The sequence below is a fragment of the Xiphophorus hellerii genome, chromosome 4, assembly GCF_003331165.1.
Source record: "Xiphophorus hellerii strain 12219 chromosome 4, Xiphophorus_hellerii-4.1, whole genome shotgun sequence".
NCBI classification, from domain to species: domain Eukaryota; kingdom Metazoa; phylum Chordata; class Actinopteri; order Cyprinodontiformes; family Poeciliidae; genus Xiphophorus; species Xiphophorus hellerii.
In genome coordinates this window covers 11,622,959-11,648,649 of record NC_045675.1, presented here as the reverse complement: position 1 = coordinate 11,648,649, position 25,691 = coordinate 11,622,959, and the positions used below count along the sequence as shown (strand labels likewise).

At 37.1% G+C, this 25,691-nt stretch overlaps 1 protein-coding gene across 1 annotated transcript in view; it reads right to left on the bottom strand.

Moving 5' to 3' along the window:
• The window catches only part of ush2a (Usher syndrome 2A (autosomal recessive, mild)), a 191,874-nt gene that overhangs the window by 154,190 nt on the left and 11,993 nt on the right, over window positions 1–25,691 (bottom strand). Inside the window, 10 exon segments of the mRNA XM_032560862.1 lie at window positions 2,898–3,105; window positions 3,240–3,370; window positions 3,895–4,090; window positions 10,963–11,056; window positions 13,154–13,375; window positions 14,479–14,693; window positions 15,755–15,944; window positions 16,285–16,386; window positions 17,191–17,254; window positions 20,693–20,828. Of these exon segments, the coding sequence (XP_032416753.1) occupies window positions 2,898–3,105; window positions 3,240–3,370; window positions 3,895–4,090; window positions 10,963–11,056; window positions 13,154–13,375; window positions 14,479–14,693; window positions 15,755–15,944; window positions 16,285–16,386; window positions 17,191–17,254; window positions 20,693–20,828 (1,558 nt within the window).

Here is a 25,691-nt window from a genome sequence, read left to right as displayed (position 1 = left end):
TGTTCATTTACCGATTATTGAAGAGGGCCTCTCTTTGTGCAGGCGTGTGTGTGTGTGTGCGTGTGTGTGTGTGTGTGATTCAGAGAGCAAGAGAAATGGTGGGTGAGTGAATAAAGCTGCCATCATTAGGGCCAGGCCCTCTGCTCATGATGGATCACTCACCTCAGGCCAAAACACTTAATTTTACCGAGCAATAAATAAATAAATAATTTTAACGCTTGTACAAGAAAAGAATAGAAAAAAGGGAAAAGGAGGTACAATAATGACATTTAAAAATAGAGTTATTTCAATACCAACACTAAAACATGCATTAGCTTCACCTCCCAAACACTTCATAACCTCATCCTGTTCTAAAGGGTAAGAATAGAAACTATTTTATGTTAAAGAAAATTTTCTTTTTATTAGTATGGGCAATTAATTCAAAAATTAACTCGTATTATTTCTGAACTCTCTGTGCTTCTCTTATTTATATTTAATCATCAAACAGCAGTAAAAATCAATTTCATGCCAAAAGAGGTTTGATAGCCGCGAAAGCAGTGTGAAGCTTTAAGGCCAGTTAAACTATGATATGCAGCGTGAGTGTGTGCAGGGCTTATTTGAATATGCCATACGTATTCTATGACAGGCAATCTGTCCCTAAATGGATGCCTGGGGGCAATGCAGTCACCACAGTCGTTTATGAGGGAGCACGTGTTCATATGTGGGTGGCTATGAATGTGTGGGTGCACACAGAGATTAATGGAAACATACCAGTACATCTGTGTTAGTGCATATGTCCAACACTTGTGTTTCTCCTGACCCGTCCACTTTAATGATTTTATAGATATGGATGTTTTTTCTTCGTGGGTCATAATTAATAGTACAGTAAAGATATACGTATATTTACTGAATGTGTTTTGTGACATTAAAACACACAGCATAGTTTATTATGTGATAAATAGACTGATAATTAATAACGCAATGATACCTTGTTTAGTAATTAAAAATCAAATCTATATTGAAATAAACTCTTGAGGTAATAACATAAAGGACGAACGGTCAACAAAAAATAAACGGTAGAAATTTAGTAGAAAAAGAGGTAAATGATATTAGATCAGAACAAAGCTATGCATTTTGCCTCAAGATGCCCCTGTGGATGTGTGTGTGTTTGCATATGTGTGTTTTCAGTAACATGGCCAAGCTTTTTATCAGGAGCCAGCTGGTTAACAGGCTCATGCATCACCATTTCAAACACTATTATGAACACACTGCACTCTGGCACCTTGTTATGAGCGAACAGTTTTCTGCATGTGTGTATCTGCGTCTGTGTGCACACATTTCAATCCCATCCTTCAGAAGCGAGCCTGCCATTGCTCTACACAAAGTATCAGCTTGGCGGTAATAAATTGCCATAATCAAATCTCATTTCTGAAAAATACCTGTGGGAGCACCCAAACAAACAAGGACAGAAAAAAATGGGTCTTGTAAGAAGAAGTGTGAAGAAATACAAGAAGCTGCTGCAGTTTGTTTTAATCAACTTGGCACTGAATTAGAGAATTAAATACCAGCTAAGTCCTTGATGGCATACGTGCACATACATGTGCATGTACTGACACAAACACGCAGACATTTTTGTGGACAAACACTTCCACAACATACAACAAAGGGTTAGGGAGAAATAAATGAACTTCAACACATGGTCACATCCATCTCTTACAAAAACACACCAATGCTACACATGCACACACTCACGTGCACAACATGGGCCCTTGGTAGCAAGGCTTAGCAATAAGCATGATGCGGTGAGTTGAGAAGAGCTGGCCAGTTTTGCATTTCATACAAGCCTGGTCTTCAAAGACACACAGGGGATAGGAGTGAAACCATTTATCAAGAATAGCGGCACAACGGCTAGAAGCACCACTAGCAGAAAAGCTTGTTTATTTTGGCTACCACGACACTTAGGGATGTGTGTGTTCAGTGTGTAGATGCTCATGCTTCTTTTATAATGTGCACCCAGTGTACAGATGTTTGCTTGTGAGCACTTCAATGAAACCCATATGGATTAATTAGGGCAAACTTGTTGGACAATTAAAGAGAGTAGAAAGGAAATTTACTATTGCTTTGTGGCAAGCATCAAACCACATTGGGTACTAAAAATGTTACTGTTCAAATTTACTAAGGAAATGCATTTGATAAGTCAGTTGGCTTTGTGTCATTTTACATCAACAAACTTTAACGTAGTCATTTTGTGTTTTATAGGCAAATTGTATGAGAGTGAATGATTCAATGTAGTCAATAACTGAAGAGGAAGAAAACTAATACACTATTTACAAAAATTTTATTTTGAAAAATGCAGCTTGCATATTGAATCATGGCTGAGTGACTTTTAAAAACAAGAGCTGTGCACAAAGTCCACCTTGTTTCCAGTGCATGCTGAAATCAAATGAAGATTTAAAATCGGTTCAAACTTTGTCATATTCTGTTTGTGGTGCTCATGGATTGGATCTCAAGGAGTAGTGGAGCTCTGTAAGTCGTCTTATTCAAGAACTTCAAGGTCTCAACTTCCGTTTTCACAAAGGATGTAGATCTGAAGGTTTCTTCAGTTCATCCCCCTCATAAGCCACTGCAGCTGATCACAGATGAGTGAGAAGCTGGGATGAGAGTCAGCTCCATTTAGTCTGAGGTCACAGTTCTCACCCCAAAAAAGGTGAATGGTTCCTTTTTAATTAACATACTTTTGTTAGCATAAGGTATAAATTTTTGAAAAGCAAAGTATTATAATACAAAACGTTTATTGTTTTTGACTTTCACAATGGAATTTTATTTATCTCAACTCAGATTCCTAAAATGACTTACTCTGTGTTAAGTCTTCTTTGATACACAAATGCAGTCTTTTGCAGGATTTTTCACATATTTACCTGTGACATGAGGTTTGCACAGACACTGCCCTGTGTGCTGGTTGCAGATAGAAACTGCTCCTGTTGAGGTGATCACGGTGCCTTTGTCACTGCAGTTGCAGGATGTGCAGCCGGTTGGATTTGTGGCATTGAGACCATACCAACCAGGCAAACAGTGAGCGCACTGACGGCCTGTTACTGCAGCCTTGCAGTTACACTGTCCTCCAATCTTTACATGAGACACACCGTGAAAGATACAGAGATATGAAGAAGAAAATGTGGTCACTCGTTCAGTTTTAAAATCTCCCAAATTAACAAGTTGCCATAACATTACTTTTAAGTTCAGCATGTGTCAGTGTTTACCTGGGCACACTCAGTGTCACCTTCGACGGTTCCAGCAGCATTGCAGTCACAGGGCTGACACACATGAGCTGAGGTTGGATCAGAGTCCTGCAGCCTGAAGAATCCACCTACACAGCGCTCACAGTTCTTTCCTTATTTTAAGAGGGACAAAGTGTATAAAATAGAAAAGTTAATAAATCTCCTGAACCAGATGTTGATGATGACCATGTTAAAGGTTAAGCTGTATTCAAACAGCAGATGGCTAGTGCAACACACAACTGTTACGTCCCATAAACTAGTGGGGGTCAAGAAAGGGAGGTAAACTGATCATGGCATCTTGCAGATATAAGCATGGAAATTAATATTATTTACTGTTTTTATGTTTAAAGACTTTATTTCAATTAGTAATTTTCTTTTTGGCAAATGCTAATGTAAACAAACCACATGTCTATCAGAGAAGTGTTGCTAATTATATGATGCACCTACACTTTGTTCTTTATAGCTACAAATATAAACAGGGATTGGCTGAAAATTATTGTCCTTTATTGTTTCTTATGATAAAACTGAATGAATTAATTATGTAAACATTTACTAGATTATAGTAATTAGCCAGCCAGTTTATAGCTCAGCGCTACTTTTTTCAGTCTATCAATAACTTCTGCCTACAAGAGAGCACCTGAGGTGTTGTGCATGCAGTGGTCACAAACTCCCCCTCCGCCTTGATAGTGCTCGTCTGGATGCTCATCAGCTAGGGCGTCATAATGACAAGAGACGGCGTGGCCATAACACTGACAGAGTCGGCAGTTCATAGGCTGGAGCTGGTCACCTGACCTGAAGGGTTTGTCATTGTAGAGTGGTGCACAATGTTCACACTGAAAAACAAAAACAAAACAACAACAAAAAAAAGGTTTAAGTAATGTAAAGAAAACTAAGGTACATCACCTTTCAATTTCCAAATTGCAAAAGTCTCAGTGGTAACATTACACATGTTAAATGATTGAGTGAATGAAATAAATTAGTTATTTGCAAATAAAATTATTATTCTTACTCAAATAAGCTGGGGTCAGAGTTTCTAGGTCTTACAAATTAATACTGATGAAAATCTAGACACTGTTGAGGCAAAATACCTTCTGCTTGAGGAATAACTGAGATGATCTAAAAATACAGAAATTGCTATCTCATTTTAAATATGAATACATCTCAAAGCAATACATTTTAGAGTGGATTCCTGTAATATTGTATTATTGGATTTAAAGACACTACAGACCATATTGTCATCTCAAGGATGGAGGAGTACTAATAAAGAGAGAAGTGAGACCAAAAACTAGCAAATTCTGTTAAATATATCCCTGCTTTATAAAAATTGAATAAATAATGACAAAGAAAAACTCAGGTTCACATCTGAAAGCAAATAAACTCTGAGAACACAGACTCAGTGTTTGTTGAACCACTGTTCTGAACACCTCCAGGGTCTACATAAACAGGCTAGTGGGTGGGGAAATTATTAAGAAACAGGGGAAATGTTAAGCAATGAAATAAAACAATAATAATAATAATTTTAAAAAAATCAATGAGCACTGTAAATCTTAATCTAAAAAGCACAATGTGTCTCAGTAGAAAACACAAAGCTATTCACCATATTATCATGAATGCACACACACACGCAAACAGCATAGGGACCTGACATCTAATGAGGATAGACTTGCAACAGCTACCGCTTTTACACAGTCACACTTTCATGTCAAAATAAACATACCAAGGTGTGTGAGGAGGGGAGGGAGAAAAGGGGAAAAAGTGATGTAGAAATACATTTTTTTGTAGCAGAAAACAGCACAGGCAAGCAGCAAGTACAAGTCCTTTGATTTTGTTCAGCAGTCAGTACAAATTATGGTGGACAAGGGGGGCATCAAATGGCAGGATTAAAAATGTATTAAAAAACACAGGAGTTCTTCCCATGTGTGACACATGCAGACCTGCACAGGGCCTATTATGTATGACACACAGACAAGGGGGTGTTCAGGAGGTGAAAGGAGGAGGGAGAGGGTTGATGATGACTGGAGGAAGGTGGTACAATTTGTGTTTCAGAGAGGAAGTAAGAAATATTGAGAATTAATGTAAAACAAAAAAGGAAACAAGAGTAAAACATGACCGTAAGTTAAATAAATGTATTTGTACGTTTTTAGGATAAACAGACAATAACAAACACAATGAAACAATTAGATAAATGAAATCAGCAACATTTTTTTACATCATCTGGTTGAAGTTATGTTGGTACAACAAAACATCAGAACATCCACAATGTTGTTCAAACCATTTCTGTGCAGTTTTAGTTGGATGTTTAGGGTCATCGACTCAATGAAGGCCTCCAGGATTTCCTTATATTTTTCCTTATATTTTGCTGCACTAATTTTACCTCCTGCATTTCTAAACCTTGCAGAGTCCACTGCCAACAAGTATCCCCACAACACTATGCTGCCACCACCATGCTTCACAGTGAGGATGATGTGAAGTCATCATCCATGTGTGCATCAATAAGCCTTGATTGCCTGTGATCCTATCCCTGCTTCACTGCCGTTAATTCCTAGAACCACATTTGATAGATACTGAAAACTGTAGACTGGCAAACACAATAGCTGCAAATTTGGAGATTCTCTCATCCAGTCATTTAGCCTTCAAATCCTTATGGTTGCCCGTTTTTCCAGCTTCTAAACCTTCAGCTTTGAGGACAGCATGATGAAGATGTTATCTGTCACTGGTCAAAAATGTTGAGCCTTATTATAGAAAAGAACATGTTTGAATAAATCCTGTGGTGTGAAGGAGCAAATGACTCAAAATTGATTAATCTTGACAAAAAATAAAACACAGAAACAGAAAGAAATGTATAAAGACCAACATTCTTAAGAGTACAACATAATTCAGAACTGCCTGCATATTCACGTTTGCTCTGTCATGTTTCCTGCTCTTTCTATGTGACATAATGTTTGGATGAGGTCCATCTCCCGGCACACCTTCAATAACAGACAGTCTGTGAGTTTCACCATTTTTGTTTTAGCACTTTAGCATATATGTCTATTTTCCTGGCTGTGGGTCTCTTTTCTGATATGCTTCACACGTCACTGATACTTCTTTTCGCCTTTAAAGTCAAAAAATTGTCCCTATGCTCACTGATTAATGTGCCAAATATAGTGGAGTCCAGAAGCAAAATAGTTTTCCTATTCAAGTCTATTTCCATATTTCTAGCCTTCATCCTTTTTTCTAACACACCTCTTTCAGAAAAACAAGTCATTCTGTACATCTCTCCCATCTTTCCATCTCTCCTCTTCCTCACCCCCTCCTGTCTCCACTGTCCCTCAACTGCTTGTTCTCATAGTCACGGTGACTATGTGAGCTGAAAATATTACCATACCAAATGAAAGACAGAGGGTTTTTTCCCTTTCTTCTCTTTTCTTTTCATACAACATTGCTTTACCTTCCCTCCCTCCCTGCCTGCTAATTAGTCGAGGGACTGGTGTTTGGGAGTTAAAAGAAGAGTGTACGCGTTCATTCTACTCATACAAAAGGTTTTGATGGCTCTCCATCATCTACATGCTGCAACAGAGCAAAAAGGAGGACACATAAAGAAGATTGAGTTTGTGCAGTTTTAATTCAGTTTTCTCTTATTTACACTTGGCTGCTATAAGCTATATTAAGAATTAAAAACAACCTATAGCTGGACAGGAGTGAAAGAGTTGTTTTGTCAGTGCTGAAATGTGATTCTACACACTCATTCCTGAAATTTTTATTTTGTTTTCCATTTCATTTTATGGTGTGAATACAGTGCTGGTTTGGCCATTTTTTTCTATTGAAATCAATTTTACTTTAAAGATTCGAAGTAAATATGAAATGCAGCTTTCAAATTATGATCTGTATAGAAACAAACATCCAGATCAACCTCACCTGATCTGAAAAAGTAACTGCCCCTGAAACCAAATAACTGCTGTTGCCATTAAGCGTTTGCAATAACTAGCACCGAGTCTTTTTAATCTCCTTGGAGTTCATCACTCCACACTGGGAGCTTTTAGATTGGATCGGCCAACCTCATGCCATACCACATTAATTGGATTTAAGTCAGGACTTTGACTAGGCCACTGCAAAGCCTTTTTAAACAAGTCTTTCAGAAATTAACTTGATCTGGGATAACAGGTCAAGGCATCGCTGCACTCAACAACACTTGAGATTAATGCCATGAAATGAAGACACTGACCTTTAGGACTTTCTGATAGAATACAAGATTCATAGCCCATTAATTACATCAATTAAGTTATCCAGATCCTGAAGCACCAAATCAGCTCCAGACCATCAAACTACCACCACTAAGTTTGACAGCCAGAATTATGCTCTTTTTGGAAATGTGTTAGTTTTATGGCAGATCAAACAGGATGCAAATCTTCCAAAAAATGAGAGACAGGCCTTTGTAATCCTCTTGGTCAGCAGTAGTACTGACAATGCCATTTTTAAGTTATTTCATAATTTATTAAGAAGAAAGATTACTTCTTCACAGAGGGCTAGGACATTTTGTATTGGTTTTCCCTTAATAAAACTAAAACATATAAAAAGTAATTTAGTATTAATTCAGGTTATCTTTGATATTAATATTTTTGTGCTCTGTGATTAAAAAACAAACAAAAATAAAGTAAATCTGTACAGGACTATTTTTTTTCACTCGACTGTAAGTAGTTCAGTTTATAAGGCTTGAAAACATCAGTCTGTGTAATCTATAATGTGCTTCACTTAGTGAATTGAGTTAATGTAATAAATGAACTTTTCAATAATGTTCTAATTTATTAAATGGGCCTGTAGATGAAATTAGCATTTAGTGATGCACATTTTCAATGAGAGAGCTGTCCATATTTTTCCTGGTACAGTCAAGACATTAACTGTGTATGCGGGCGGGTGTGTGTGTGTGGGGGGAGGGAAGCGACAGGGTATGTGTGTGAATCAAAGTATTTTGGACTGAGAACCAGAGGAAGGAATAACATCTTATTTTCACTCTGACTGTTGTGACAAAACTTGCTGAGTGAGGAGACTACTCTAATGGATATGTGGACATTCAGATGGCCTGTCATAAGCATCTGTGCGTGTGTGCGTGAGTGTAAATCCACTGGGAACACTCATCTTATCCTAAATGCCATGACCAATTTCACGCTCTCTCAGCAAAGGTCATGGCACTGGCTTGTGTGTGTGTGGGAATGTTTGTGTGTACACATCAGCTTCCTGTGTATCTACAGAAAAGTTAACCCGGTTAACCCGAGCGCAGGTGAAAATCTGCTGCTGATGCAGCCTTAAGCAGCAGAGAATCTGGGCAACACCACTTAACGTCAATAGCTATCAGACTCAGTGCCACACATTGGTACAAACTCAAATAAACACTATTTTCAGTTTTTAAATAAAAAAACCCCGTAATTGATCAACTTAAAATGAAATCTACTTGGAGACTGTTGAAAACCTTGCTATTCTCCACTTAGTCCGTCTTTCAAACCTGACTTTACTGAGTGACTTCTTGTTACAAAGGTCTACAAAATTTAACAAAAATGTACAGACCTCAAAATGCATTCTCACATGCTCTCATAAAGACACACAAAAACGATTATATGACCATTGGGAGGTTTGCAATAGAATCTGATGCAACTATCAAATACATGCCTTTAGGGTACAGACAAAAGGGATGGCTTAAAGCAAAGTTAGCTTTAAACACTGAAATGTTATATTTCTACTCTTAGTAAAATGAAACATACTATTAAGTATAATTCTATCACATTTTATGATTAAAATAAAGTGAGCACTATCATGTAAAATTCATGATATGATATATCTTTCAGCCTCGACTGAATCCAGTGGTTGTAGCAAGATGCAGAGACAGAGTGACAGAATGAGAGATCAAGTCTGACACAGAGTGCACATAAGAAAGAATCAAAAGACAGAGGGAGAAAGTGGGCAAGCGTGAGCATACGTTTGCACACATATGTGTGTGTGTGTGAGAGAGAGAGCCAGTTTAAGTGTGTGTCTTCTAAGGCCCCTGTTGATCATTTTGACACATGTCTGAGCATTTCTGTCACTTTAATGTCACTGTGGAAATTCTACAGATTAGTAGAACATCCTTCATGGTACTAGGCCGATCCAAGTCAACAGAAGGCATGCAATATTAAACGCTAATATTCCCCACAGCCTTTTATGCCCCAATATTACAAAGACAGAAGAAAGGTCTTGAATATTCACTTGGAGAGATGGCATGGACAGGTTTAAAAGAAAAGTGCACACAGCCACCAAAAGAAAGAGCTCTTTGTAGACAAATGAACAGATTATACTCTGATGTGTTTCAAATAATCAAAGCTCCTACAGAGAATAGGTCACATAAAAACATGTCCATATTGCTTAAATCTGGTGCATCTTCCAACTCAACAAAAGAAGTAATGTATTAGGGGGAAAAAAAGAAAGAAACTGCTTGGGTGGATGGATTAATCTCAGACTGATAACTATAAGAAGGAAGAAAAAAAGACTCAAACTGAAAAGAATGAGATATTTAGAAAGTGCAGACATAAAGAGTGGGTTAGGGTGGGGGTTATAGAAAACGGTTGAGAGAAATGAAGCAAAAGACAAACAGAGGGAAAAAGGGCTGATTAGAGATGCATGCTGGGGGAATGTCATTGTTCTAGTCGATTTGAGACATTATTTAAACAGCGACTCAGGAGAGAACGACAGAGTATGAGAGACAGAGAGTGATCAGTAAAGAATGGAGGATAAAGGTGGGACAGGGACCTAGAGAGCACAGAGACAACTGTAGTCTATAAAAACATGAAAAAGTGAGAATGATTTTTTCATAGGCACTCGTGTATGTCTGAATGCAATTTCCATGATGACTTCTTTTTGTTGATTTGATTCTTTTCATTCAAACAGATGAATGGAAAAAAGTATTTATTTTACTTATTAATCTTCTGAAAAAAATTTAATTGGTTCTAAATGAAAACTGTATATAGACACTGATGTTCTCTGGATCCTCTATAAAACACTAAAAGCAGCACTAATGAATGATGCATCAGTAGTAAATAATGCAGGTTGTCCTGTGTGACAGTGTGTTAAAGCAGTCATACCTGGATATTTCAATGCTGACCAATGGAAACTTATGCTGGGATGATGCCAACTGTTATAAAGTCTATAATATCTTTTTGTGACTGTCCATTCCAGAAATGGTAGTTTGGACCCAACCACTATTCTACAGCAAACAGTAGCAGTTTGTAGGTGTTTATTTTTATAATGATATTGTTGGCTTAAATGAAACAAATAAAACACTTTTACAGTCTTTTTAATAGTAAAGTGTCCCTCCCCTTCAATTCTGGGATGTTACATATCAGAAAATATGAAAATAGATTTGTTTTTTTCCTTGTTCTGAGATTATTTAGATCAGATTGTAAACTGAACCATACGACTCGCTCTCTAATTGCACAGACACCCTGATCTATTCATTTTAATGTTTAAATATATGTGATGTATATCTGGATCTAATTTTAAAATGTAGCATCTGGAACTTCTCTGTTAAAGCAAACAAGTGCTTTGGATCTGTATTTAAATAGATGGGAAATTTACAATTTAGATGAGACTTGTTAACATGAACTTTTGATATTTTCTCCATAAATTGTTGCGTGAAACAATGTCAAAATAGCTGTGAGGTATGCTCCATTTGTGTGGTTATGACACATTTGTTACTCACATTGCTTCCGACTGTGTGGCTCTCAGGTAGACACAGACAGCGGTATGGGGTCACACTGGTGTCACACTGGTCTGCGTGGCCATGGCATTCACATCTGCTCAGGTGACAGAAAGAATATGGTGTGAGGATAAAGATTGCAACAAATAAGGAGGGCCTAAAATGTAGAAACAGAAGTTAAAAAACATACTTTCCAATTAGAAAACCAGCAATGAAAATATTAGACATGAGAGAAACACTCTCCCACAATGTCTGTTCTGATTTCCTTCATCCTTAAAACATCAGTAATTCCAACGATAAGAGGTCATTAAGCATTAATAAATGCCACTTGAAGCATCATCAGAGTAATGTGGGAGGTGACAGACAGTTCTATCATAACACCATGTGATGGCATTATACACACACACGCGCACCCCCCCCCCACACACACAAAAAACACATTTTATTATTCACTCTGATATTCAGTGGCTTTGTCTCTTTCATCCTCCAACAGTGCTAACATCTGTGACACCGCACTGCCTTAACAGTATTAATGAATTGATTCATTTTAGGAGATGTTTTAGCAACATTGTTTTATCCTATAAAAACCTTTTGGTTTTTTGCATATTTTCTTTTAGTGAAAGAAAATATGCAAAAACTGAGAAAATTGCAACTCTAGTTTAATAGGAACCATCTTATGCAATACAAGTATATTTAAGGGCTGCACCATAATAGGAAAACATCAAATGATGCAGGTGAGTTTTGGGTTGATGATATGATAACACTTTACAAACATATTTTAAATTAAACACTGCTCATCTTAGGTTCAATCCAGCTATGGAATTATTTTTTTATTTTCATCTCAGCAACATGGGCTTGTATAAAAAGTTGCATCTTGCTCAATCTCCTGTGTTAGCAGCTAAACAACTTTGCTGTTGTTGCTTTATATCTCCTAAGACAGGTGAATTTTCTGACTTCCACATTTGGACAGTATATATATATATATATATATATATATATATATATATATATATATATATATATATATATTTTTTTTTTTTTCTTTCAGCCACAATAGTAATATTAACATCTGATATTAATATCAAACCAAATTTTCCATATCAGTGAAACCCTAATATTTTTCTTCCTTTCTCCTGCTACATTTATGTTTACATGAATGATAAAGAATCAAGAAACGACAGACGAATAAAACAGAAAGGAGTGACATGGATGGATGAAGATCACACAGATGAGGTTTCAGCAGCATTAAGTCTGTGTTTCTCCTACTTCACTGTAACAAGCTCCTAATTAAAACAGCTTAGAGGGAGGGAGAAGGAAAGAAAGAGAGATGATTGCCTCCTGCATAATCCTATAATTACCATAGTCATAAAAGACAGTCACTATGTCAGTCACAATGTCAGTCTAATGAAAAGATGTGTTCACAATTACTCTCAAAAACCTCTGCTGAAACCCAACAGTCTGTGTGGAATAATTTTTCGAAACTGTGCTCACTCAGTTCTTACAAATCAGTACTGAGGAGACACTCCAATATTTCATTTAACCAATTATGACACTTAGAGTAGATATGGTAGGAGAAGAGCGGCTTAAAGCTGCAGTAGGTAACATAAAATAAGTTACCTACTGCACTCCTCACAGTCTCCCCCTTACTCTCCGCTGCGCTACAACTTCTTCCCCACTGCGGAGCCTGCCGTGAATGTACAGGCTAGTAAATATGGCCAGCGATGATGGCAGTTAAACAGTTTTCCTGTAACGGTAAGAGTTGTTTCTCCACCATTAGCACATGTGCAGCAAACAAGAAATCTTGAACTTGCACATGCTGCTTAAACTGAGCAGTACTTACACAAACAGATCAACAGCGCTAAGACCTTCCTCCTACTTCTGATTTGCTGTTTCTAACTCAGAGCGGTGTATTTCCGCAGACTTTTTTTTTACAGATTATTTGCCTCATATACTGTCAAGACATAATGACAGTTAACAAAAAAAAATCTTTTTTTATTAAGTCGTGTATATATAGCTCATCTAATGTCTATCGAACATTTCACACAAATTAAATGCCTTGTTTGTCTATATTTGAGATTTGCCAACTCTTGACTTCAGGAGATCTACATATCACAAGCTTCATACAAACTGAAAGACAAATTTCTACAACAATAAACACAGACATACATTATATAAAAACAAGCCAAATTTGTACCTGCCACTGATTGTGATTTCACTGATGGCAAACTGTCTGTGTCGTTGGTTGACCCCGACTGCTGCGGTGTAGTATTGCCCTTTCATATGTATTCTGACCTGTGCAGCTTGTACCATTTCTTGCAGGGCAGGAGTTTTGTAGAAGTCATTATATCCTGGTCTCACATGTGGCTGTGTGGTCAGCAGACTGAAGGTGATGTTACCTCCTATGAGTGGCACATCACTGAAAAAATATTTGTCCAAAAACAAAAAAATCTGTAAGTTTTTCATGGATTACAGCATCAAAACACAATTGTCTCTACATGAAAATAGCATCGAAGTTGAACTTTGAGATGCACTAATCAGAATTCTCAGCATGCTCCTTGAACTTTGTTTCCATATGTGGTCAAACAGTGATTTTAAAGGGTTGAAGCTACCAGGTTAGAAGCTTCAACACACAGGTTGATGCTGATCAGGTTGAAAATCAGTTGGATGGATGAAAAAGACTCTGACATGTAACATTGTTCCAGTAGCCTTTGTTAGGTGAAAATGAACAATGACTGCATAATCTGTGATCTATTCATACCTGTTCCATCTATTACCAACTAGACACTTGATGCCAGCAGCTCTGCCAGAAATTAGTGAGATAAATTGTAGCTGTGTATATTTTGCAGGTCCACTATTGTAACTAGTGCCAATACAAAACTGGTTGCAGCTCATGCGCCAAAATAACTCTGTAAATGGTTAACTTCATAATACCCATAGGGAGAGTGTCACTAAATACAGTGGGGTTGCTTAAATACAGTATGTACAGTATATGTATTTATGCAACTGCTTTTTATAGGTTGGAACCTGATCCCTCTGGTTTATTTGACTCATGGCTTTTGTACGAAGTGTTTGACTAAATGATTAGTATATGTTTGTAGTGTGTAAATGTGTATTTATTTAATATTTCAGAGGTCATCACCATGCAAAGGAGTGAAGGTCTATGGAAAATGTATCAGTTTTAATATTTTTTTGCAGTTTGTTGAAGGTTTTGTAATAACTACTGCATAAATCACACTAACATGTCAAAGGACAAACCCACACTCAAATTTCACATAGGCGATTGATGTCTTAATCAATAAATGTTTTTTCTTCTACGTATTTCCAAAGATTTACTAGAGTTATATTACAATTACAATAACATGGCACAGTATGTTTTTCAAGACTGTCTGATTACAAGCCTTTATCTAGTATGAAGTAGGAAAAACAACTACTTTTTTCCTAAATAGTGCTAATCAATCTCAAAAACTGTCAGAATAGACATGGGATTCTTTAGCTGTTGGTCAAAATAGTCTTACTAACCTGGGCAGCTGCAGACAGTTGACTGAGTCTGGTCTGGGTAATGGTCCATTGTTCTGCATATTAAACACGTTGCAGTTTCTGGCCATATGCTGCCAGTCCAACCAGGATTGATCTGTCATGTTATCAGGCTCACGTTGCAACAAGTCCAGCTTTCTTCTCTGGATCAAAACTGACTCAGGTAAAAGTCCCCCAAACTGAACTATAACATAAAATACCTGAAACAGAAAGGGATACGAGTTCATCGGGATGATAAATCAGAGCACCTACAAAGCGAATTGAGGCAATAGATTTCTTCCATATTCAACCACACCTTTTGTTGCAAATATTCAACACTATTTTTGTTGCAGCTTTTTGTTTTGTTTTTTTGTTGGGTGATTTCTTTGAATGGCTTATATTTTCTTTAATATTTGTCATATTTTAGTCTTCTGACTGCATTTCTACCCGACTCTGATCCCCCTGCTTCTCCTCCTTTGCCAATCACCAAACCTTTTCCATGTCTGTAATTCAGTGTATCTGAGTTTCTGGTTCAAAGGTGATTTAGTTTTATATCATCCCTTTGGGTGATCTGTCACCAAGTCAATTCTGATGGAGTTGACTTGCTGAAGTACTCACCTGTGGAACAATATTCATAATTTGCAAATGGAAGTTGATGGAAAAATAATAAAGCTGCATTAATTAGAAACTTAATTCTAAAGTATGCATTTTGAGAAACCACAATTTCTACGCATTGGCAGTTTATGTTACTGCTAGGCTCCTAATTTTTTTTTAATTACAATATGTTGCTTTACACACACACAGGAGTGGGTTTCTATCACATATAATGCATGTGCAAGTTTGTGTGCATGAGTCTTATCTGCCACTCCAGTGGGCCAGGACTCTGGGTTACGCAGCAGGGAGTGCATTAAGCCACCAACGCTGCAATAACCTACTCCCATACAAAACTCAAATACTCCTGACTTCAGAGAGTCTTTCATGTTGGGACTTGAGTTGAATGGCCACATGAGGACAGTTTCTAAAATCCTGCACGCACACATATACGCAGTATGCACATCACAGAGAGGAAAAAAGAGTCTCCCAGTCACAACAACTCCTAAATCCAATAATCTATATATTTCTTTTGCATTTCTTTTCCTCTGTACTCTGGTACTTAAATCACCCACCATGATACAACCTAATAAACAATCTGTGTGCTTCTGTGGATTGTCTCTAGTCAAGATGACAATAACAGTATTAAAGTTTCAGATCACATAAAATTGTTGTATAGAAGTTACATTACCTGGTATTGTCCATTTGCCAAATCCACTGTAATAGTGACTCCTTCATCTAGTTCTTGTAAACTCATGACCTTAGATAGCCACATGGTGCCCATGTCCTGGTCATTAACGTAACTAAGTGGATGAGCGTTGAGGTTCAGTCTCAAAACCCTGTCATTAGTCGTGTCCTCAACAGCATTAGGTATACAGTACCTGTAAACACAGCATACATGAAACAAAGTTTCTTCAAAACAAAAATATTAAAAATAAATAAAACTTAAAAATTACATTTTTACTCAGCTTAACAAATGTTAATGTAGTTATATATTTTATTATGGTTAGATTACTTGTGTCATTGGCTAATTTACTGCATTTTTTATTTATTTTAAAATTTGTTCAAACAGTAAAACATGTTCAATATAGCTGCGTAATAAACACAATTACTGACTAAGTCTTCCAATTTGGTAATTGTATTTAATAACATATAGCTTATCTTAATCATTTTGAAAGCACTACTTTGTGTCTCAATACACAAGACATTGTGGTGCTTCACCTCTCAACTAATGGGTGAACTCTGGGGTGGCTGGGAGGGCAGCGACACTCAGACTGGACATGGAGCTTCGGCAGGACTCCAGAGTACAACTGGACTATTTCCCTGTTAACACAACAAACATCTCATAAAACTTTAATACACTACCACTACAAAGATAAATTCTATTCGAGGTTACCAGAGATATGAATTTGACTGATTTACATTCATGAACATTTTACAGTACATAAGTTATATTTTTAAGTAAATGCAGTAGTCTGCCCAATATGGTGTTGAAACGGAATAAAATTGTAGCCAAACAAAATCTCACTCATTACCCTTTAAATCTGTCACACAGCCTCAAAAACAATAATTTCTTTAATTTGGTATTGGTCATTCACACATGAAACAACCAAATCAGGAGAGCTCCAGGATGGTATAATCTGAGAGCTACTTTTTCTTAATTGGTAGACTAATAAGAAAGGCAGCTGGCTAGTGGCTACACTGGAACTGCCTGCATCATCACCCACATCACACCATTTGCCTGCTCACCTTTGTGACTACCTTTCTGTCCTGCTCACAGAATTTTTAGCTGTAATTCAACAAAGAAATTGCACCTCTGGCTCTTCCTGAAAGGGCTGCCAACAAATGGGCCGTCAACCTCCATTATTTGACAAAAACTTAGAGCACATGTTATTTGGCTTTTTTTGCTGAATTCTTAAACACGTACAGATCTAGAAATAAATACATAGTCCTCCTAGGCTCCTTCCTTTTATCAGTTTTTCTTTTATAATTGTATGGTGCTCCTCTGCTTTTGTTATAAAATGTATTTCAATGATGAGTGAAGTGATAAATTCCTTTGAATATTTTAAGGTGTTTTTCCCCTTTTTCTCAACAGTTGTTCACTGCATATCTCTTTATCCAACTCACCTGTTGGTCAACGTAGCGGGATAAAATCTAAAATCCTGCATCTGCCCAATGAACTGATTAGACCCTGGAGAGATGAAAGCAGAGTTGAAAAGAACATAAAGAAGGTGTTAATGGGTTTGCACTGAAGGCAGTAAGCGAGAGGATTTCACAGTGTTTAGAAGATTATCTTATCAGTTTCTTAAAACCCACTAAGTGAGGCTGCCAACAGCTGCCTATTATGGCAAAGATTTCAACACAAAGCCAAACAGAATCTGCCACAGAACTCATTTGTCTCCACTAGAGAGCAGTAAGGCTTTGGAGGGCAAATTCATTGGTCTGGTAATAAATTTCAGATTGAAGACAGTCTGAGGTCCATAAAATGTTGTCAGACTTTCCTAAAAGACAAGATAATTCCTTCATCAGGTTTCAACAGCATCAACTCTTCCAAGCTCTATATGGACAAAACAAATGTTTCTATAATGTTGGTATGAAAATAACAGACGACCTACTGTACAACATTAAGTAATTCAGTCTGAATAAATACAGGCCACAGACTTTCTTCATTCAAATAATTGTCAGATCAATAACATGAAGGTTCTTAGTGAAAATAATGTGCTACTGTCAGTAAAGTAGGTGAGCACATTAACTTTAATAACATTTGTTTTACTCACACAAAAAGTGATGCAAAGAAATATTCTAGGGTTGTCAAAATTATTGTTTTTATTAGGGTCAGGTGTGTGAATAATGCTCCATTATTATAGAGAGATCAGCATGCTGTTTCTTTCTATAGTTTTGTAAAACATTTTCACGTATAATGAGAAAAGGTAACACTACTTGCACACACACTTGCATATCATATAATACAACAGAAAGACAGAGTAACATTTTTTCTGTTACAAAATGTGATGCAAAAACAACACTGAAAGGAATTACAGGGAAAACTACTAGTAGTATCACACTAACACTGTGGAGTGCAACTATGTTTTGTATAATACTCTCAGAACTATCAGCACAAATAAAAAACATAAAAAACAGCTCAGAGAAAATTGCATTCATTTCAAACACTAAGATGCAAGCTTCCAAAGTCTCTTAACAAGCTTAAATATGCTGGAATACTTCAAACACAATGGCAAAATGTCTAGACGCACATGGAGATACTGGACTGAAAACCAGAAACACAGTCAAACTAAAAAGTGCTGTCAACTCTCCAACTCTTCTCCACAAACAACAATGCAAATGTGATAACGCTGGACTGAAAATTAGAGACCCAGAGAGATGATGGCGATGATGCCGGCCCAAAGAGGAACAAAGCCCTTTTCTGTTCAACCAACTTCCTTCTAGTTTGAGTAAGACTTAGAAGATGGATGTCTCTAAGCGCTGACAGTACCTCTGCCATGTTTAGTCTGTGAAAGTGCGCATTCTGTGTTAGTGGCTTTACCTTGTGGATTCCAAAAATTATCCTTGCTTTAGCAAAAGAATGTGTGTAGCTTGTAAGTGTGTGTCTGTATTTACACTAGAGAGGGACTTTGGTGTCTCTGCCCAACCACTGGATGAGTGTGTGTTTTGGGTAATGTTTACAGTGTGGCATGTGCATGGAAAACAGGGAGAGTGAGCGAGTGTTGTGGGATGTAAGTGTGCAGCCTTAGGCTTTGGCTCAGGATTTCTTTATCGTGTGGAAATGGGATTATACCTTCCACTGAAAAGCACTCTCCCTATTGTTACTGGGATGATGCAAGGTATAAGCCCTAATTCCCTACTCTCTGTGTAGGTCTCTTCTTTCTATGTGTTTTAATTTATGGTATTCAGCTTTCTCTATTTGGCTTTATGTTGTTCGCAATTAAGCCACTAAAATTCATTTATGTATGCATGTAAGTAAATGTATTTATGATTATTTATTGCATAGTATGCCTATGAGTTTCTGTGACGAAGAAGTAACATAAAGGAGGCTTTTTGTTACTCTGAGAAAATGTGGCAGTTCAGGTAGCATAGATGGACACTCGATATGTGACATACACCGCTTTCAGGTCATGTTACCGACATTAAATTGTGTTTTTTAACAAGCTAACTTTGATTTAGCAAATATGATCCAATATACAGTACAGACCAAAAGTTTGGACACACTTTCTCATTGAATTCAATGAGAAAGTGTGTCCAAACTTTTGGTCTGTACTGTATATATGCAAGATTATATTATCCAGGTTATTATTTGCATTCAAAATGTAATACATGCCAACTGAAATACAAAAGCCTACAAAACACTGCATCCTTTGTGATTTTTACAGCTCATTCATTGACACAAGTACAACAGCAATTCAATATATTGTTCAGTTCTACGAGGTGATAATTTTGAGCCATCACTAATTTCTGTTTTCTACTAATGTCACAGTTTTCCACACAGTGTGGCTTCAAAAGACTAGCATGAACATTTAAAGCTCCTCTTCCGACTACTAGTACTTGGAAATTCCAATAAATGGGCACAAAACCGAAAACAGACGTAGTTGTTAATCGATACAGCTGATCAGTATTTGCATAATTAATCTTCAGATCAGAATTCCAGGCACTCCCCCTGGGTTCAACAACCTCCTTTTCTTACACACACAGGATACATTCACACACACACACCCACGCACTGCCCCGAGCCAATCACTCTCATTGATCAACCTTTCTTATGTGATCTTCAGCTGATCAGATGCTACCTGCTGTGAACTAGGAATCGATGGCTGATAAACGAGAACAAAAACACTCGTTTATCACTCTAGAGTCGAACGGATATCATTTTCTCAGTTTCTCTGCTATTGACTGAAATGGCTGACGGGCCCCATGAATCAATCACAGATATGTAGTTAAAAGGGGATGAAGAAAGAAAACAGAGGTGAAGTAATCATTGACACCATATTAAGATTAACAGACATGATAAACTCTTTAGTATTTTTCTCCTTTAGAGCTACAATCCAAAAACAAGCAACAGTTAAGAGCCTGGATAAGATTGTGACTGTGAGATTACATATTTATCTGTTCTAACAGTATTATCTTACTACTCAGAATTACTTTGCCTGTTTCTTGGAAGGTACCCAGTGTATTAACCTATTTTATAACTAAAACATACAGATAGCTGTCATCTTTTTAACCCCACATTTGAATTACTGAGGGTTACTACAAAAAAAAATAATTTGTACAAATCAAATCTATTTTACTGAAATTTTATCAGGTCCCACCTTCTGCAGCAGATTACAGATTCTAAATCTTTTACCTGTCTCAAATAAAAGCATTTAGTGTTTTTTGATTCAATTACTGATAATATAGACTGCATGTAAAACAGTTGGTAAATGCCAAATGTGTACTTTTTGGACACACTGAAGACATGTTTGCATGTCTCCGGCTGACTGTGTTGCTCTTTGTGTATGTGATAGATAATGACTAAAAATATGTTTACAATGTTCCAGTGATTATTGGACATAATCCTAAACCATGCAAGGTAAAATTAACCCTGTCCATTGGAAAGCCAAATAACAAACATTCTTACCATTGGAGCTAACTCCCACCCACATGGCACCATACTCGCTGATGTCAGAGAGCGTGTTAATCAGATGTTTTGTGTCAAATGGTGTGTCGTCCTCCTCAAGCCCATCCAAGAAAAGACTTGCACGTTGGCCATAGATCTGGAGATAACAGTAAGATTATATATTTATATATATTAAAATGTTTAAAGTAGCAGCAAATTTTAAAATTATCAAAAATTTGTGTCTTTTACAGTAAATAAAAAATATAATCAACTATATATATAAAAAAGAAGTGTTCTTAAAAAGAGTTATTTTCAGATTCCTGTGATATTTCATTGAGATGACCGAGTTGTCAAAAACAACATGGGAAAAAAGATCTCGAAACAATTCACTACTGGACTTCAACTCAAGATCAAGTGTGTGTGTACTTTTTCAAAAGGTTTCTGCACACTATGTGTACATATTTATGCTTGTGTGTGTGACAACATGGGAATTATACATCCAGCTAATCTTCCAGCTCATTTCCCAGGTAGCAGAAAGAGCCGCAGGCTCTACTGCATGAGCTGCAAATTAGCTTTCTGTTTGACCAAAATTCTCCTCTCCACTTCGCTCCTCTTTTTCAGTCCCTCCTCGATCGGATCCATGAATATTAAAATCCGCATGGCCGACAACACTGTCAAAGCAGGAGCAGCTTCCTTTCACATCAAACCCAGGACAAAGGGAAGATACTTCTGTAAGAGGGACACCCACCACCCATACAAACACCCTGCTACCATCTCTAACCAAAAAGAAAACTTTAATGTGTTCAAGCTGTCACTTCCTTTACTCCAATCTCCAAATCCTGCATTTGAGAAACACACTGTGGGCCCACTGATAAATGTGACTCTGCCTGTTTTACTAGAATCCCCTTCTTCTCCCTCATCATCTCCTCCTCTCTTCTGCAATGGTCCACCTTGCTTTGTCCTTTCTCCTCATCATGAGGTCACTTGCTTCCTTCACCTTCTTACTGTTTTTTGAGTTTTTTCACTTTTTGTCACTTGTTGAGTTTTCTCTCTATGTTTCATCTCCATTTTTATATCCTCTCCCCCCTCAGTGCACTATTTCCTCTTCTCATCTTCGTTCTTGTCTTTCTCCCTCATGTTTATCTTGCCCTGTCGCTCTCACTTGTTGTCAGCTCTTTAGGGAAGTTGAAAAGGTGTGAGGAGGGAAATAAGTCCAAGTCAAAAAACGCCTTTAGGGGATGAAGGCAGGCCCAGACAAGTGTCTGCCTCTCAGAGGATAGTTAAGACGCCCTGACAGACACTTTCATGATGGCTGATTGAAGACTGGCAAGCGCATAAGAGCACAAGAAAGAGTGCGGGAGTGAATATGAAAAAAAGGGAAGAGAAAAGAGACAGGAGGGAGAAAAAGAAAAGTCAGAGCACAGAGAGGGAGCTCGAAGACGAAGCCCTCTTTAGGAATCTCTGAGCCAGAGCTGTGTGGCTCTTGGGGAGATGTGAGGGACTTGTCAGGCTTGATGTAAATGAATCCTGAAACGCTTCATCTTTCTTAGCCACCACGCATCCTTTTGAAAATCTCCTTTGTTAGCTTTCACAAACACTTTCCTCCCATTTCTTTTGTCTTTTCTTCTGTCCAGTATTCTTTATTTTTTGTATTTCAGTACTTCTATGTTATTTGGTAAGTTTTTCTGTAATCTATTAAAGAAATTGTCTATATGGTGGTGGCAGTTAATTCTCATCTGAAGTGTGTCCACTAAGTCCAAGAAAGTTCAGAATTATTTAATAAAAATGATGCAGCTTGAATGGATGTAATAAAAGTTCATATTTGGATATGTTTACGAATCCATTCTCATAGCTCTGTGTATACACATGCCCCCACACACAAGGCATATTACACAAATGCTCCTAAGAATAAAGTTTTACTGAATTTTTGAGCTGCAGCGGAATCTGATGGCTGTCAAGGCACACATAAGTTAATGAGGCTGGTTCGATCAAATCCAAGATCATTTTCATGGCACAGAGTGTTCTCAAAAAACATATGTCTGCATATTCAGAATATCGTGACTATAGTCTTACTATTTTACAAAGTATTAGTGCTGTAAAAATAAGTTTTAGTGAATCTGACTAACATTACCATGGACTAATAACTAGGCTTCAACATTTCTTTACATGATCAACTATAGTATAGTTTGCAGGAGAATTTTAAGTAAAACATAGTAATCAAATTGCAATTTTCTGCAACTTGTTAATGCTGCTTGTTCCAATTAATTATGCACCCATATACACATACATACATATACAGTATATACCCATATATACAGAAACAAACCTGCTGCTTTCCAAGAACCCTGTCTAGTACCTACAGTGTTAGGCTTATTTCTTTTTAAAAAAATGAACAAACATAATTCTATTTACAAAAATGTATTTATGATTATTATGAAGGTCTAGTCAAAACTATTTTTAAAATCTAGATAGCCCATAAAGAGGGCCTTATATTTGCTTTTCAAATATATAATTATAAGCAAATAACTATATTTACTTATATTTGAAAAGCAAATATAAGGCCCTCTCCATGGGCCTTATATTAATTGTTTCAGAAAATGACTAAAATTGCAATTTTATGCATTTCTTTTTGTATTATTTGCTTTACCTCACTTATTTTTGTAAAACTCTGAGTCACACTTTGCATGAATGGTGCTATGTAAATAAAACTGGATTGTCTTCATGTGTATGTTTTTGTCTATTCTCTACACAATTTGTTTAAGTTTGTTACCTAAAGATTTTTGGTGTGCAAACTCATCCACTGGCAAAGCATCTAAGCCATTCTAAAAGCCCCAGGAAACTGTGAGTGGAAAGCTTTTAGTGATCTGTAGACTGGCATTTTGACTAAAGCTCTTCTCAATTTTCCTTATCCTGCCAAGCCATGGCTCAGTACATATTGTTGACAATAGTCTTTCTTCCAAGTTACCTTCATAGCTATAGGCCACAGAAAAATGGAAATAAAAAAATCAAAGTACTGTTCTAGATAAATATGAAAGAGAGCTGTCTTTTTTCTCAGAATTGTTTGTGTCTGAGGTTGAAAATCAACTGTAAAAATCAAAAAGACTAGTTTAAAATAAGCTATCAGATGGATGAGGTTTGGCCTAAAATACTGGTAGCTCTGGTTGTTTTCTTGGGTTGCTACAGCAAATATAATTCACAGATTACACCTGTAAAGAAATGGCCTGTTTTTAAAAAACATGGACCACACTGAGTTCCCCCACTATTGTGGAAATATATGTTCTCCTAGATAAATTGTCCTTTGTCCAGCAAAGCAAGAGCTGTGTTTATAACCTTGGCAGAAATTTGAGCCAGTTTCCAATCTCTAACTTGAAATGGACATTTGTTGTGTGTAAGGTACAAATTTCAGTCCACATTAGACAGAGAACAGGGTGTGTGGTTTAGGAATATTTCTGCATATTTTTGCACACAATATGGATCAGTTGGTGTCCTCAAACCATGGCTTTCAGTTTGTATTGGAGGGTGGTGGAGGAGCAGGAGAGCGTCACAGGTTCTTGGATCAATTTCTCACACAACTCAAATTTGGATAAGTAAACGAGAACACATGGATGGATGGATTTTTATTGTGACCTCCACATTGCAACACTAAGGACAATAAAAAACATGATTCAAAGTATGATTATTCAATGATAAATCAAAAACTATAAGGCATGTTAGTTGAGCAGCTAATTCCAGAGCTGGGGGATAGATCTGGAATCAGCCAGGCCCCATGGCCCATTAAAAAATAAATAAAACAAATACATAAATAAAGCAAAGAGATAATTTTAGATTTTGCTCTCCTACTTAATTATAAGCAAGAAGACTGACATCAAATACTGAATCTTGGCCTACTGAATCTACATTAGACAGGACACATTGTTTCTATCCTGTTATTGCCCTGCCTCTCTTGTTATTCTGTCTTCAAGCCTCTCCCAGCCTTTCTAGTACCCCACCCCTCTGTACTCACCTTAACCCACAATGAACTGTTAGCAGCTCTGATGTACAGCCAATATTCTCTCTATCATATTAACACAACTGCAGTGTGTAAAGGAAGAGATAGAAAGGGAACGTGAGGTGGGAAAGGATAAAGAGAGAGAGAGAGAGTCTATGGAGAGGAGACACATTTGTTCTACTCATCTCAGTGCTAAAAGATACAATTACCTCTCACAGCATATTATCCATGTTTTATACCAGCCCTGGGCCCTATGCCTTTGCCTTGCCACGCTTACCCCATGTAAGGCCCATATTTTAACACTAGCTATGACAGTTTATTTAAGAAAAGGAAATTGTCCCCTGGGAGATGGAGAGGAAGAGAGGGACAGCCGGGTGAGAGGAAAATGAGAGGGAAAGAGGGAAGGACAAAGAAGGTGGATGCACTGGGGGCAGTGGAAAGGGGAAGAATGAAAGATAGATGTGGTAACAAGAAAAAGGGAAACAGAAGGAGAGAAAATTATCTTGTGCTAAAAAGGGTGAGGAGAAAATAAAACAAACATAGAGAAAGGATGAGAATATATAAGGTGTTAAAGTAACCCTTTAATAGAAGTCATATGTCTAGTGTTAACAAAAACAAGATTCAGCTAAAATATGAGAGCACAAGAAGGGTAGACATGTGAGTGACACAATAACATATGTAAGAAAATAAGATATCTCAACATCTCTGGGTTAACATCAACAATCAGACAAGATTATGCCAGTCTACATGTTAAGATGGATCAGATGCAAATTGCCACAGAAATGAATATAGATTAGTACATAAACATAAGAGCAAAAAATTCTTCAGTGGACTTGAACACATGCATGTCTATTCGTCTCTCACTATGTAATTGATGCCAGTGTCGTGCCCTTTTGCCTCTGATGCCAGCAGGCAGAGGGCTACCATAGAGGTGTCCACTATACCCCTACATAACAACCTTGCTTCACCTTCACACACATTCACATAACTGCACATACACTCATCCAAATGTAATATGCAAAAAACATCAAG